This window comes from Cucumis melo, chromosome 2, assembly GCF_025177605.1.
Source record: "Cucumis melo cultivar AY chromosome 2, USDA_Cmelo_AY_1.0, whole genome shotgun sequence".
Classification (NCBI taxonomy): Eukaryota; Viridiplantae; Streptophyta; class Magnoliopsida; order Cucurbitales; family Cucurbitaceae; genus Cucumis; species Cucumis melo.
This window is the reverse complement of record NC_066858.1, coordinates 15,134,966-15,151,880: the sequence shown is the minus strand read 5'-3', so window position 1 is coordinate 15,151,880 and position 16,915 is coordinate 15,134,966. Positions and strand designations below refer to the sequence as shown.

Genomic DNA, 16,915 nt, shown 5'->3' with positions numbered 1-16,915 from the left:
TTTAAGAGTGACATCAAAATAAATCTTCAAGCATATTAATATAAAAATTCATTCATTGAATTTCCTTCTTGTTTATATACATATATATTAAGTTTTAAAAAGCATGTTCTCTATCAGAATGGTCTAATATTTAGTCAGAAAAGATTATTATTCGTCGTGAATATGATAAGCGAAAGTTTGTCATAAAGTTGAACACAAATATCTTCATCTACTAACAGTAGGAAGATCTCATAACATATCCTGTAAAAGTGGATTCAATACCATTACAATGAAATGTATATCATTTTTTGATAAACAATGAAGAGGTACAGGCCATTACAGCACAACAATCTACCGCTGTCTGGCAATCTAATGCAAAATTCAATACACGAAACAATTAATCAACCGCCACAACATCACTCGCTCTTGCTAACAATTTTCACTTTCCTAATAGCAAAAACAAGTGTCTATATCCACCAACTATCAATTATCAGTCTACTCCTATCTATTACTGTTGCGAGTAAGCTAAAAATAGAAGCCTGCAGTGCTATTCACATTCTCTGGCAGAGCTGAACTTCGAAAATGAGCTAGACAAGATTAGAAATTAGCAAACTACTGACCGTGGACCCTACGGTTGCCTATTCAACCCTGGGATGTTTTCTTCAGAGGTTCTTACACAGCCTCCAGGAAGTAGGAATCTGAACTTGTCTGCATTCTCTATTAAGTATGCAGGAAGATGAACAGCCGATGAAGAGCGCGGAATTGATCCCATCTTCTTAATCAACTCCTGGAAGGTGTACTCTTCAGGAAGCATATCGAAGAGGTCATCTCCCTGACAGATGAGCTTTTGTATCCTGGAGTAATTTAAGAAGTCTCGCCGCCTTACGCGGTCTGCATGACTATAAGCTGTCATCTTGAATGCAAAATCTTGAATATTCCTAAAGCAAAAGCTACAATGCCATCCTGCATCGGAGAATATAAGTTCGCTTTGGCGCGAATGTCTATAGTGAGTATGTGGGCCATAAATGTGAATTGTGGCTCGCCAACTGCTGTAGTCCACGGGGAACTCGAAAGAATACATGTAGTTCCTCATTTCAAGATGGACTATAGGAGGCACGTCATCACACCATTGCAGTAGTTTCACTGTATGTGGGCTCGGTATCTCATCAGTATCGGACATGATCAAAAGATCACCATTTGAAATCCCTGCACGCTTAAGTAATCCATTCATAGCTACACGTTGGTGGGATTCAAGGTCAAATGGGTTTCTATGCGAACCACGAGGTGCAATTCTTCCAGAAAACACATCATGGACAGTCTTATTCTCTGCAAAGGCAAATCTAGCTCTATTTGCATCAAATAGTAATGGCTTCTGTATGCCTGTAAAAGTGGTATGTGACTCCAGGATTACAAACTTCCAAACATATGGGTAAAGCTCCCGCCATCGAATTTCAAGCAAATCTAACTCATTGCTGAAGATGATGGCATCGAAAACACGACGAGGTTCAGATCGCAAAGACCAGCCATGGAGGCGACAAAGATGTTCCATAGACACATTTTCTGCATAATAGTGTGGTAGGCGCACAAAAGGGCGGGGAGGTTTGTCCCAAAGTGGGCGGAAGAAATAAGAAATTTTTTGCCCATAATTGAAAATGGTAATAACACTGATCGGGACAAGCATAAGAAGCATAAAAAGAAGATATTTAGGCCGTAATCGTCTAGAATTGACCCGAAGAGATCGTGTAGCCATCTCTTAAGGGAGAATACTATGGGAAGGAAGCTAATGACAGAGTGTTTTGGGTACAGATGATAGAGTCATGGTCTCACCACCGTTGGTTACCTGAGAAAATTGACCACCATATTACATACCAGAAGGAAAGGGATAGGGATATTAAACAAAAATAGATGGGGCACAACATTTATAAATGGAGATGCCAAGTGGGAAAAATATTAATGTTGAAATAAAATATTAATGTTGAATTTCATGTTCCATTTCAGTAGTATTAGGGCATTAGTTGATAGCATTGTCGCAAACTTAGCTAGGGAAAGGACAAATCCAGGGTGAAAAATTAGTACCAAAAAGAAAAAGAAAAACTAATGAAAAATGACTAACGAAATAATGAGATAAGATGGAAAAGACCCAACAAATACAGTGTTTATGTAAAAATCTTGTCAGATACAAGATGTGAAAAAAGTAGTAGAAACTCGGAGTGTTCACAATTCGATTTTGGACAGAACCATAAATCAAACTGAACTGGTCAGTTTTAAGGCATGATGAAACAACTAACACCAAATGTACCTCGGTTTCAGATTTTTAACCGAACCACTCTTGGCCAGTTTTGGTCGGTTCAGTTCAGTTTAAACCCTTGGTCCCTTTTTCTTCGTTTTTGAAGTATACAGCCTCAGTCCAATCTTTCCCCATGTAAATCATACAAATGAGAAAACGACTTCATCCGACTTTTATGTCAAATAATATTTTAGAGAAGAATGAAAATAGTGAAAAAGAAAAAAAAAAACAATATATATATATATATATATAAAGAAGAATAAGAAGAACACTCTTCTTTAAGAAATAACAAGCACTTAAGACCAACATAATAATTCTACATCTCATAGATGACATTAGAAATCAAGAACAGTAAAACAAAAGCAAGCAGATAAATAAGATACATGTTAGATTGAGAATCCAATATGAGAAAATGGAAAAGCAAGTTAGAAAATAAATTTCATACCCTAAAAGCATATAGACTAATGTACATATTCCAAACCTTGTGATGTAAAATAATAATGAAACTTGATTTGCTGCAACCAATGTTATAGTTTATGACCATTCTTTCCTTTTCTACTCATAGTATTCTGCTGCAACCAATAATATAGTTTATGGCCTTTCTTTCCTTTTCTACTCATAAGATAATACAAAACTCAAGTACATGAACAATCCAAAGAAGTAAAGAGGGGGGGGGGGGGGGGGGGGGGGTGTTTACCTTATCCATTAATGGAACTCTTCTGCAAGAAGTTCTTGATCTCTCAAAATACTTCCCTCATAACTCAAAAATACCTTCGTGCTCCAATGTAAGACCCCTAGTTAAGGAGATAGCAGGTTTAGTAGTAGAATATTAATTAGAAGGGCCATATTAGTAATTAGATAGTAAGTTGGTTAGGGCTTTTAATTATAAATAGAGTGAATGGGTTAGGAGCAAGAGTGTGAAGAATATTATGGAGTTTCCATCGGAGAATTTGAGAGTCTAGCCCTCTCGAATGGTTAGTGGTTAGCTTGTTAAGTTTCTAATGATATCATAGCATATTTCTATATATGTTCTTGAGTGTGTTCTTATTAGGAGGTGTCCTGAAATCCAACCAGAAAAGTAAATTAAGAATAGGGGATGAATTGAAAACCCATTGTTGATATTGACCAAGTTTAAGTCTCTACATCTTGATATTAATCGAATGCATAGAAATTTACCTAACCATCAAATGAGTTCCAAGAGTTATATCTACCCCATAACTCATATCTAAACCTATTTCTCAAAAAGATATATTCGTTTTTGAGATACCTGAACAAGGGGATGTAATGACTAATTCAATTCTCTTAAAGCCCACATAATAATACATGTTTCTGTAGTTGCCAACCTGTTTCAATTCCCAGTAAAATAATAATAACAATAATAATAATAATAATAGAAATTCAAAAAGTAAAAAGAAAAAGAAAAAACGCTTACCTGTATCCATCCTAAAGAGGTAAGTTAAGCATCGAAACAATCAAAAAATTGATATTCGTTCGCATTCTTGTCCCCTGCCACATTATAAAGTACCTGGGCATGCCTCACCTGTAAATTTAATTTTAATATCCAAATGCTTGGCAAATACAACCAATAGATTCAAACCAAAGATAACAACAACATGGGTTAACATTTAGAGGTGTTTCGCCGAAAGAATGGGGGAGAGTGCAGCTTTTAACTCCAGTAAAAAACATGGAATGAATTATGATCTTCCACAAAAAAAGTGCTAAAATGATCAATCAACTAATTGACTTCTTCAATCATACTTTGTTGTGTACTATTTTTTCTATAAATATAGACAATAATCAACTGGACATTATGTAGGCAATTTAATATTTCATTCATGTCATAATAGGTTTGACATTGGAGCCTAATATGTGTCCCCATGAACATTGTGTGGTGGCTCTACAATAGTGTCATTCCAAAGCCTTATAAAGCGTAGATATCAAATTTGAGCCAGTTTCAAAAACCAATACCGAGATCTTCAGACTAGCTCCATTGCATCACATTCATCAATCGAAAACATCAAGAATGCGCCATTATCAAGAAAAAAACCAATCACTACACTAAGATCACTAAGATGAATTTCAACAAGCAACCTAATTGAACAAGTATAGAAAAACCGACGGGAGATAAGAAAGAACAAGAAACTAAAAAATGGAGGACGGAAAACAAATGGAACAGGCAATGCTGCAAACAGACAAGCTCGCACAAGGGCAAAAAAATCTTACTACTTCCCAGACAAACTTAAAAAAGTTTGAGAAGAAACAAGAAAAAAGCTGACAAATCAACCCATAATAATGAAGACATTCCCAATACCTTACAATTCCAATACATTAATCTTAAATTGAAAACAGAGCACAACCCAGATCAGGTCCAATGACATTCCATTTAAATGGTCAATCAACACAGCAACCAACGTTATAAAACAGGAAAAAACAAAGAGATAGACATTAAACAAGCACCTGAAGGCCATATTTCCACTCAAACCAGCAAACATAAAGAAAAAATCGATTATTCACAAACCGAAGAGGAAAAAGATATACTTGAATCACAACCCCATTTCAGAGATTAAGTGAAATGATCCCTTTTTTCCTTAGCGAATAAAAAAACCCATAAGACAGGCACAACTTAGAATCGAATTATCTGGGTTTTCTTTGGTGGGCAAGAAAATGGTCAACCCTTGTCTTGAAATCTCCGGCAAGGAAAGAAAAAAAAAACCAAAAGGAAGAAAAACAGAATAATTGAGAAAATCATTTCCTAATATCCAACGAAAATTTTATAATATCCAAAGACCGCAGAAAAAAGGGTGCTGTGGAGAGAGAAAACGGGAAAAATATGGAGATGGAAAAGTACCGAGCAGCAGCGGACGGAGATCGATAGCCGGAAACTCTAGCGCTGGTCGGAGAGAGACGACGGTGGGCGTGGATCTTTTTGTAGATCGTGGGTTGGAGAGAGAGAGGGTGCTGTGTGAGGAGGAAAAGGGGTTTAGGTTGATTGGAGAAAAAAAAGTCAAACGGACAATATAAAATTAGTGTCTGCGATACACGCGAAAATGTAGGAAAGTTTTCGAAATAAGGTCAGCTACAATGTCAGACGAAGACCGACATTGTAGAGCGAACAAATGTGTAAGATCTGTTTTTTCTTCAAACAGTCCGACATTGTACTCTCTATGTGTTCTATTTAGATACCATAAAAAGGTGTAATTTAATCATTTAACTTATGAGTGTTAAAGAAAGTGGGTTGCTATAAGTTTTCCTTTGTGTAGTTGTGTTTATATTTTTGTTTGTTGGCCTTTTTTCATTTTCATGACTAATTAGCCAATTACATGAAACTAAATTATTACATATTAATAATCTACTTCTTTTTTAATGTGAGAATGTTGAATTGTTTAATTCAAAATTTGTAACAAAAATTAAAAAATAAATAAAATCATGTATTATTGTCTCTCTTGAAATTTTGAATCTCTCTTTTTTTTTCGATTAAAAAAAAAATCAGAGATTTAGATAGCTAACAAAAAAACGAGCGATCTAGAATTTAAATATCTAACTAAAGAAAATTAGCGATGATTTAACTAATCGAGTTGTTTATATTAAAAATAGTTTTAAGTTAGAACTAAGGGATCTTTTTGTGAAAATATTAATATAACCGTTGTCGTTTTTTATTTTTATTTTTTTCTTTTTCCTAATGACTTTGTTTTGAAATCATTTCTTACATTTGAATGGTTAGTTAACAACATAATATATAATAAACAAAAAAGGTTTTATTTGAAATTTTATCTATAGTGTGAAATTTAGAAAGAGAAAATTGCACAAAACAGTCGTCTTAAAACTACAAGGTAGTTACAATAACATATATGAACTTTCAATTTGCTCAATTGAATCCTTGTAGGTCAGCCCCTTTTTTTAATTTATTATTATTCATAGGATTAAACATTTGACTCTCACGTGATAAAGAGGAGCATATTTATAATAAAAGAAAAACTTGGGGAGAAATTTTGTCTATCCTTTCTTTGTGATATGCGGGACTTATGGCAAAAACGATCTAATTTCACTTAATTTGAGGTTGTTCTTATATTTTATGTGTTTACCCGATTATTTTATAGGTTTTGAGTAACAAAGAGGTAGAATGAAGCATTAGGGAGAAAATGGAGCTAAAATGGACCAATTCGGATCTCTAACGAAACAATTAGGCACAAATAGCCAAAAATTATAAAACTGTCATTGAAGGAGAGCACTAAAATACAAAATTGACATTTTTTTACAGCGCCACTTCCAAAAGTGTCATAGTTGCACTTTTAGAAGTGTTACAAGGTGATCATGTCGCGCATGTTCCCACTTGAGAACAAGTTAGCCAATCTAAATTTAAACAGTTGGTGGTACAATGGACATTTTTCGTAACCTCCACCCCATTCTTGAGAAAAGATTTTAGAAAACGAGTTTAGAGGAAAAGGTTTTAGCAAACTTTTGAATGAATGCTTGAGAAAAGAAATGACATTATACGACTATAAGTAATAAGAGACAACAAGCTTTAATATCTTATACCTCGTGGGTATGAAGGTATGATGATAAGTCTTACCCCCATATAGTACATTCAAAACAAAAAGGGAACTAGCAAGCTTGCATATGTTAATGTGCAAGATGACATACCTAATAAAAATATTCAGAAAAATAAAAAGGCAATCTAAGGTGTTGGAGCGATCATGTGACCATGGGCAATGCACCTTAGACAAGCATGACCTGACACTAGGCATTGCTATAAACGTGCAATTTCGGTTTTTAGGTCATAATAACTTTTGATCTAGTTGGCCATTTTGAGCATATGACATTAGTTTTCTTCAATATTTTTCTCTCTTGATCCATCTACAACACTAAATTTGAGAGTTATCTCCATCTTCTTTATGTAATCAAACAAACGGTGTTGGATGTGTTGATTATGGGCTAAGGTATCATCTCTAACTTTGACATTTAGGATTCCCCCCCCCCCCCCTATTTTGATGTATTTGTGAGATTTTGAACTTAACTGTCACGCCCCCCGCCCAGAACGTCTCCCTCCCTTGCATTCTGTGTGCAAACGTTACTTGGGTAGCTCTAACGCCCTCTAATGAGGTGTCATAACGTCTGATCTTAAATTTATACTTAACCTTTTTAAGAGAGTGTGTTTTTACAAAACGCCTATCCCCTAAGACTTAAGCTTCCTCTTAAGAACTTGTCATACAATATACGAACGCAAGACTTAGAAAAACTAGAGGAAGCTTATCAATTTTATTCATTCCTTAACAAATTTAGTACATTCACAAAGCAATGGTTTTCAAACCAAGGCTTTTAAACTTTTAAGTCCAATGCCTTATACATCTCTTATCATTTGGTTCAAACGCAACGTCTTGCCTTCTTTACACAACCTCCTTACTTTGCTTACCTAGAGAAGGGGAAAACTTAAACCATAAGCCTAATGTTTAGTAAATGAAATTTTAGGAAAATCTTTGGGGAATACAAGTACATGCATAAATTCATTTTGCAAGATCAATTTCACAATGCCTTATCATCCACTAAAAACATAAACATTTCATTAGCCTCTACTTAGCTTATTCCTTTCACTTGGATATTGAATCATTCTCACACATAGACTACTGTGACGCATGTATCATCAAGCATCATCTTGGAGATTTATAGGTTCAATTACAGTTGCTTAGGCGGTTAGCTCGAATGTGAACATCTCAATATATCCGGTCACCTTCTCATCACCATGCAGACCTCTCAACGCATTGTTGCCTTAACTCTTATGTATATATAATAGCTAGCTCATGATAGGAATAAAGTTAATAGTTTACTCGTGTACAAGCATTTCATACCATCATTATAAAATGAAACACTTTACTTGGAAACATTCTTTCAAGAAGTCATACTTTCTTTGTAAACAAAACAAGTTCATACATGCATTTAACTTAACATAACATAATATGACTTTGAAATAAAGCTTTAGAAATCTTTGTTCTTTCTCTTTTGAAAGGGTCACTCACCAAAATGTATCTTCTTTTTCTTGTTTGGTGAGTCTTTTTGGTTGAACTCTTAGGGCTTATTTATAGTAATTCTAAACTAGATTAGTCATCCTCAAACTCATTCTTAGCTTGTCAACTCCTACTTAGTAGTTTACACTTATAGGTTTTAATATCTTTTTGGTTGAACTCTTAGGGCTTATTCATAGTAATTCTAAACTAGATTAGTCATCCTCAAACTCATTCTTAGCTTTGTCAACTCCTACTTAGTAGTTTACACTTATAGGTTTTAATATCTTCTCTAAACATACTTAACTTTAATCCAACACGTACGAAACTGACTAAATATGATTTAAATTTAAATAAACACTCCTCTTAGTAATTTTACAGCTTTTGATTCATTTTTTTTTAAATTGATTAAAATAGGTTAACGCTAGAAGGAGGGCTTGAACCTCTGACCTTGTGGTTAACAGCCACACGCTCTAACCAACTGAGCTATTCCAGCATTTATGAATTTAATTTGTCTAGTTTACTTTTTATCAAAAAATTGGGGTGTTAAGTTGATAATCAAATGGAAGTTTTTTTTACCATCGATCGATAATTTATTTATTTATTTCTTAGAAAAAATTGAGAAATTTTTAAAAATAGAAATTTATCATTAATAGAAAAATCAAGTGTAATAAATTTCGTTTTTTAAGTAGTTTTTTTATATAGAGTGTAAATTATTTGTTCTTTTTTCCTTTTTTGAAAAAAAAAACTATATTTATATGCCTTAATAACTTTCAAATGCTCCTAAAATTTTCTATGGTGTTATGTCGTGAAGTATATTCTCCCGAGGTTTGCCCTTACCTTTAAACTTTATAATGTTTCATGGTGTGTCATTTATTTATTTATCTTTTGTATCCAAAACTATATAATTCGACTAATGAGGCTTATGAGACCATATCAACTCTATCCGGTAGAGGTGTAGTTTGGCGTAACAAAGAAGTTCCTTATTTCTTAAGGTGAGAATGTACACACTCATTGCTTAATAGGATACTACAACGCAATGTGTTCAATGGTCCTATGTAAATTATGAAAACGTGTAATGTCTTTAGATTAATTTTTTCCATACATATGTCATTATAATATCAATTTTCTATATATGATGTAGCTTGAGGTTCGACAACGTCTTACGTTGTCAGCATTAAACAAACAATTTAGGGACACCTGAGTCGACAAACGTGTTGTGTACATGATATTCCTATTACGTTCGATTCTCATTAGACTACTACTACTACTACTAAGGGTGGTACAAACCCATCTCGGATAAGAGAACATACTCGTGGCGTAAATCAAAGCACTATTCACGAAAGAGTTAAATGGGTGGATAGTGCACTCTGTGAGATTAAGTCAGACTTGGGTGGATTGAAGTTTAACATGAAAACAATATTGTCCAAACTTGATGATTTAAATTTGAAGTTGCGTAGCATAACGATCATGTTGGGGTGTTATTGTTAAGTAAGAATATGGTTTTTGTGTTTACATTTTTGCATGATGTATCACTTTTTTTTTTTTTGTTAACATAGATTATCCTTATTCATTTTTTTTATAAGGTGTAACACCACCATCAGTTAGAGATGAGCTTGATTATGACATGATGGACATGACGGCGATGATCAACATGATGGCCATTATGAGCCCAATGACCAATATGCATGACGACACCATTGTCAATGTTAAGTCATCCACCGTAAAGCCCACTAATACACAATCATCTCTTCCCATCCATGTTGAGCCATCCACCGTAGACCCATTAATCCCACGACCATCCCTACTTTTACCATTGATCCTTCGATGGACAATCCTACTTCTACCATTAATATCCCACCACCCCCTCAATCCCAGCACCAACACAATTAATCATGTGCAATCTTCTAATTTAATCTTAAATATGGTTATGGGATTCTCTAACTTAAGTGCTTCTCCATATGCATGTCATAAATTGTATATTCTTGCAGGTGTTTCTTTTGCAAGACAAACGCAGTTTCTCTAGCCCACCATGCCTTATCATAGTAGTTCACACCATAATCTTGTCGTATGTTTTCCAATTACAATGCACTTGGCTGACAATGACCGTGATTCAAAACCTTAATAGTGATAGAGATTAAACGAGCAGGGCGAAAGAAAGACCGAAAATCTACCCTAATTGCTAACAAAAAACCTAAACAAAAAAAGGTTAAAATTAGGGTTTTTAGGAAAAACTTACGTTCGAAGCTCCGATTGATGCTTGAACCACCACTAGGATTGACCTACTATCCTCTAGACTCATAATCGGGTTGTGGGACCCGTTGGATGAAGGAAACTAGGGGAGAGAGAGAGAAAAAAGATGGAAAATAAATATGGAAAATAAAAATTGAGTTTTTTAGGTTTTAAAAACAATAGCCCAAGTTCTTGTTCTTTAGAAAATTAACCAACCTCTTTACCTGAGGCCCTAAGAGCCCAGTTTATAGAGACTTTACATGCAAGGTTGCATAAGCATGTACATGCAAATAGATGGGCCAACAACACATAACCCACTAACCATTAGTGGGCTTAATGTCTTCATAGTTTGCTAACACCTAGTCCACTATAGTTAGTGGATTTATCTAATAAAATGTTGGATTTTTCCACGAACTTTGGTCAAAGGGTAAAATTGTCATTTGGTCAAAGTCAAACTTTGACTTTTCAAACCAAAAAGTCAACATTTTGACTTTTTACAATTTGGTCCGTCTTGACTAATTTTGACCTTCCGAGCATGAATCACATTTATTTTCTCAAGATTCAAATCACATTTGAATATATTGCCGGTCAAAGTTTGACTTTTTAAAAGTAAAAGTCAACATTTTGACTTTTTACAATTTTGACTCATTTTTTCCAAGCTTCCAAGTATGAATTCACATTCATATCTTTAATATTTAAATCATATTTAAGCATAAAGCTCTATTAGTAATTTAACTGTAACATCCCAACTCCTTATACTGAGTCGAAGCCATTACTAAACACAAATAAGGTTATAAAGTTTGGCTAAAACGAACAAAACCTCAAAATTTTATTTATTTTAAGAAAAAACAAATCAAAGGTAATGTGCAAAACGTAACATATATTAAAATCCTACTCGGACTCTATCTACTTTTGAAGAAACGAAATAATAAATAAAGAATAATAAAAATTCAAATACTGAAAGTTTAAACTGGGGTGTAAAGCGGAAGCAGAGATCCCTATGGCTCGCCACGGTCACTTCTGGTGGCCCGCCAAGCTTGCCCTTGCCTTTACCCCTCCCTCTACCTGAAAAATATGACATGGAAAGAGTGAGTATAAAATACTCAGTAAGGGATCCACTACTAGTCCTACTAGGTGCCTGTTAACTTCCTATTAGAGTCCTGAAAATAGTACCCAATAACTGGCACGTTCCCGAACATGTGCAACATGCGCTCCCGTAGGAACAGAATCTGGTCTTCGATGTCCCGAGGGAGCACCTAGGACATACTGGTCTGTAGCGAACCCAGAGGAAACGCTAAGACAATCGGGCTGCGAGGATCCCGTCGAATCACTCAAATCATATTTATATCCATGCCAGACTGGCGGTCCTGTCGGACTACGCAGTCCTAAATAGGTGGTAATCGCGAAGGACACCCATGCAGGTACGACTCTAATAGGCTAAGTTAACAGGTACTCTAACCATAGCATACATATAACATAGCATCATCCATTAATCATATCAGTCTAATCATCATGTCACATCTCATCACAATATCCAAACATAAAGTCATAACAAGCCACGCCATCACATTATACCATGCCATCATATCAAATCACATAATTAGTCACATCATGCCCTCATTAATTTGACATATTGTTATACAGTCTAGTCCTCAATGTGCATAACTAGGAATGCATGCAGTCTCATGATTCTAGTCGTAGAGCTAGTAGTAGAAATTTCTTACCTGGAGAATTGCTCAATCAAATTCTAACAGTAAGGTCACACGTTTCCCAAGTCGCAAGTCCTAAATGGTTAGGAACAACAATTAATAACCTAACCTTCATGGAAACGAAGTCCAAGAATTGTTCAAAGCAACTTACCCAAGATCAAGGTTGCAATAATTTCCTTTAAGCCAAGAAATCCCACGCTCTAAACTCCAACTGGTCCAACCGACCCTTTCAGAAAGATAATTTAATTTAATCCAAAATTAAATTATTTAAAACCAAAATTACTCTTCGTTGGGTATGCCAAAAACTCAACCAACTTACCAAAAACTTACCAACGATAGGTGGGGAAAGGACCGAAAAAGCTAGGTGGCTCAAAAGGGCTTTGCGGCTCGGCTGGAAGGAAGGTGACGCGGCGCGGCTCGGCTTGGGCGCTTGCGCGACTCGACTAGCAGTGCAAACGCGGCACGCGTACGGCTCGATGCGGGTGGATGCGGGTCGCTCGGGTTTATGCACCGAAGACGCGGTCGAGTATGGGTGTGCAGCTCGGGTTGTGGAGGTGCGGCGCGACTGAGCTTCGCGGCTTCTACGACTGGCGCACGGCGTGCGACGGTGTGGCTGATCGAGCGGCTGGCGACGGCTGGTTTCCTGGCGGCAGCTGGCGGAAGAAATCGACTGGAGAGACGCGGGTCAACTTCTGTTCCGCAAAGGTTGTCGGCTGGAGAGACGCTCGATTGAGGGCGACGGCTCGGCTGGGTGGCGATCGGCTCGGTTGTTCTGTGACGAACGCTCGACGGCGACGACTGGCGGAGAAGGGAGGGGCGGCGGCGGCGGCGGCAGCTTGCTAGGGTTTCTTCTTTTGGGTTTGGTTGAAGAGGAAGATGAATAGTGCAAGCTATTAAATGCCACAATAATAATTCTTTATCATTATTATTATCTTTTTTTTTCCCTAGAAATCTCATACTCTCTTTCTTCAATTAAACCCAACAAAATCTCCCTCTTTAAACATTCAATTTCAACCAATCACATCAATCCCTTCTCTTTCTTTTTCTTTTTCAAATAGTATACCACCATTACCTTTAACAAAAAAATTCAATTCTCTCTCTCCTCAACCCAAATATCTTTATCTTCAACATATAACTCTACCAATCTTATTATCCAAATCAAAATAATTATGTCTTCAACTTAAATAATTATGCAAATAAAAATATCACTAGTGAAGTTTCCTCAAATAAATTCAAAATTTCACTAACTACACTTAAGATAATGAAAATAAAAATCTAAATTGTTAGGGCGTTACATTAACACCGACGCTATATCACATATACTTGTCGGTTTCACTCTCATCTCCTGTTTCAAACAATTTGACTCATTCCATCATATTGTTCTAAGTTTATTCTATATGAGCTAGCAGGGGAACCTAATGGACCTATAGATCACGGTCTCCAACGATCCGCGATTAACAGGTTAAACTCTTTTATACCGCGCTAATCAACATTCGTTAACTAACAGGTCATTCCACTAAAGTCTCGTAGTTGCACTCTCCTTACTATAGATATATTTGCGTCCATTTGATATAACTATGATCAGTAAGTTAATCCTTCACAGGTTGTTCGTAAGCTTGTCTAGGCCGAAAAGTACTGTTTTACCCTTAAGACTACATATTTCTCCTTAAGTCCCACTGATCCACTATTAAACAATTGGTTTTAAGGTACAACCTATAAACCGAATCCCTCTCGAGCCAATGAGAGGGTGGGGCCCCATTGTTCAAGACTTTGATTCAATCCTTAAGGGAGCAACCTATCTACTAACCCTAAAGTGGGTATGAGTGAATTTCGTATTGTACCCTATGTTCCCAACTATCCACCTGATCTTACCCTTGAAATTTGAGGCTTATTGGGCCAACGCCAATGAGTTGCCCTCACCTATGCAGATTTAAGGATAATCTCGTGTGAACAGGAGTTCACAGTTAGCTCAAGGTTAAGATTAAGTTACCTAGGTAATCAATAATCGAGATAGTCAATTTTAAACAGTAAGCGGCATTATAACGTAAAAGTGACTATTTCATGGTTCTGTCTTATGTAAACCTTTTACATAGGATGTCTCCACTTTCATGTCTCTACATGAACGATTCAGGATTACATCGTTTATATTAACTACAAAGCGAGTCGCATCCATAGTATCTCTACTATAGACTATTTAGGCAATTTACTCGAACTTAATCCATATTTATGTCTCTATATAAAGTTCAAGTTTACTCAAAATAGCCTTGGGATCTTAGTTTATTGGATTTAAAATTATAGTATTCAATTTCTCAATAACGACTTTATTGAATAGAATATGATTACAAACTACGAGTTTTAGAACATAAATTCCAACAAATACAGCAAGCGTGCTTAACTATGTATTTATTGATCTTGAATTTATCACAGAACAACATTCTAGCTACATGAAGTGCCCACTTGCAACTATCATGGATTTATTTCACACTATATAGACTTTTATTTGACTTTCAACTCAAAATTCTCCTTGATGGCCATCATAACAATCTCACCTTAACATCATTCTTAGAAAAGAAAATTTTCCCCACCTCAAGTTGAGCGTCTAGTGATGACGGTGGTTGCATGACTATGTCACCCGATCTAATTGTAAAAATTGTGGACGATCTAGCCTCAGAGGAACCATAATAAAAAACCTCCCTTTGTTGTTCTAACTGTCTATACTCGTCGAGGCACATTTCTAATACAATGACCGAAGTCATTAAGCAATATCGAATTTTGTTGAGAAACCGTCAACACATGTGGAATCTTTGTTACAATGAGAGTACAGGATGTGGGGTTATAGTTATAACATTTCCAAGAGGCTCACTTCCATTATACATATCACCAACATTGTCAACTTCATTAATTTTAAGACCCCTCTGTTGGGTAGAATATTGTTGGGACCCATTTAAATCCCAAAGGTTCATGGAGTCATTAGCCGGCATAGAGACAGTCAATGGGAAAAAATGTCATCCTCGTCGTCATTCACAAATGTTGTTGGTTCCTGTTGAGTAATTGGATACTAAAAATTGAACTAATGTTAATTTTCTAAATATTAGACCACCAATTCAACTAAAAGCTTAAGTTGGTTGTTGAAGAAAAATTTAATTATATATCACTAACACTCCCCCCTCACTTGTGAGCTTGAAATATTTGAAAGGTCCAGCAAGTGGAAATCAATTTTAATTGGGGAGGAAACGACAATGCAGGGGTTTGAACACATAACCTCTCTGGACCACCTGCTCTGATACCATATTAAACCATCAATTCACCCAAAATTTTATTGAATAAATCATAATTCGGAGTACATGACGATGTTTTTACATAGGAAAATATATAGATCTCAAAGAAACCACTAAAGAAAAATTCATAAAAGGAAAATACCAAAGAGGAAAATAATAATGGTAAATACTAATCTAGTTTTTCTTTTAACACCCTCCCTCAAACTCAAGGTGTGTTAGAATCACAAACTTGAGTTTGCTAAAAAAACGTCTTAATCAAATCAATAGATCTATGATAGAATTAGAAACCCACGAAGAACAAAAACACAGAACTTCTAGGCTAAAGACATACCTACGAAGAACAAAACCAAGAACTTCTGGGATAGAAACATAGAAACAAAGATCTTAGAGATCTTTAACAAAACCTACAAAGAACCAAACAAGAACTTATGGGTAGGAACAAAGATTTCATAAAGAGATCTATAACAAAATCCAAGAACTATTGTCAGTAAAGAATGAAAAATGTAGGGTCTAGCCTTAAGGAGGGCTTTGCAGCGGCGTGCTTCATGAACGGTAAAGAACAGGATGTGTGCTCAAATTGAATCGAAGTAAAACATACGAACGGATTCTGAAAAAAGAACTTCAACAAAAACCTCGGGCATGAACGAACGGTCCAAATCTGAAAGGGCTTCGGATTAGAGACCAATGAACAAAGACTGGCTTTAATAGCCGACAAACAGATGAGGGGGAGCCAACTGATGAAGACGAACAGAGACTGATGGAGCCTGATGGAACGGAGACTGACGTAGCCAACTGAAGACGAACAGAGACTAACGGAGACTGACGAGAAATCCTCGTGCTCGACGAGATCAACGTGAAGACCTCTTATGAAGACATCAAGAGCGACTCCACAGCTAGTAGCACCTCCGTCGACAATGAGAATGTCAAGTGAATTAATGGGACTGGCTCTGATCAAACATACTCCTAGACTGATCGCAGTGGAATGACTACAGTTGGATCATTGATCTTGTTTCTGTAGGATTCAAGCGCATAACCACTGATGCCACGGTCATTGAAGGAGACAGAAGGTTGAAGTAGGATTGAGCCACCGAGTGCGGTAGCTACAGTAGTGATAACGAGCTTGCTCAGAGCCACCGGGTGCGGTAGCTACAGTAGTGATAACGAGCTTGCTCAGAGCCACCGGGTGCGGTAGCTACAGTAGTGATAACGAGCTTGCTCAGCCGTGTGGCGGTAGCCATAATAAGAGCAGTGGTTCAAGACAACGGAAAATATGACAGAGAGAGGAGAATGGGGCAAAGTGTGGTATGGGATGCAAGTTAGACAATGACTATACAATAAAAAGAAAACTAATGGGGATGGCTCTGCCTTCGTCGATGAATGATCAACGGAGGAGAGATCGAACGGAGCGGCTAGAATTTAATAAAACAACCACAG

General features: G+C 36.3%; 1 protein-coding gene across 6 annotated transcripts; it reads right to left on the bottom strand.

The window, feature by feature from the left end:
* Positions 1-188: 188 nt before the first annotated feature.
* On the bottom strand, positions 189-5,283 carry LOC103487429 (uncharacterized). Of its 6 annotated transcripts, XM_008445749.3 has the most exons (6): positions 5,115-5,283; positions 3,699-3,806; positions 3,534-3,609; positions 2,964-3,060; positions 2,279-2,391; positions 189-1,819 (listed from the first exon to the last, which is right to left on the bottom strand). In XM_008445749.3, exon 6 carries the CDS (start codon positions 1,727-1,729, stop codon positions 608-610), a length of 1,122 nt encoding a protein of 373 aa, XP_008443971.1. In that variant the 5' UTR covers positions 1,730-1,819; positions 2,279-2,391; positions 2,964-3,060; positions 3,534-3,609; positions 3,699-3,806; positions 5,115-5,283; the 3' UTR covers positions 189-607. The 6 variants fall into 6 exon arrangements, with proteins under 6 accessions (XP_008443971.1, XP_008443970.1, XP_050937573.1 ...); XM_008445748.3 differs by lacking the exon at positions 2,279-2,391; XM_051081616.1 differs by lacking the exon at positions 3,534-3,609.
* Between the last annotated feature and the right edge of the window lie 11,632 nt (positions 5,284-16,915).

Coding starts and splice junctions, on each gene's coding strand:
- LOC103487429 (XM_008445749.3), bottom strand. CDS start 1,729: ATGGCTACACGATCTCTTCGGGTCAATTCTAGACGATTACGGCCTAAA.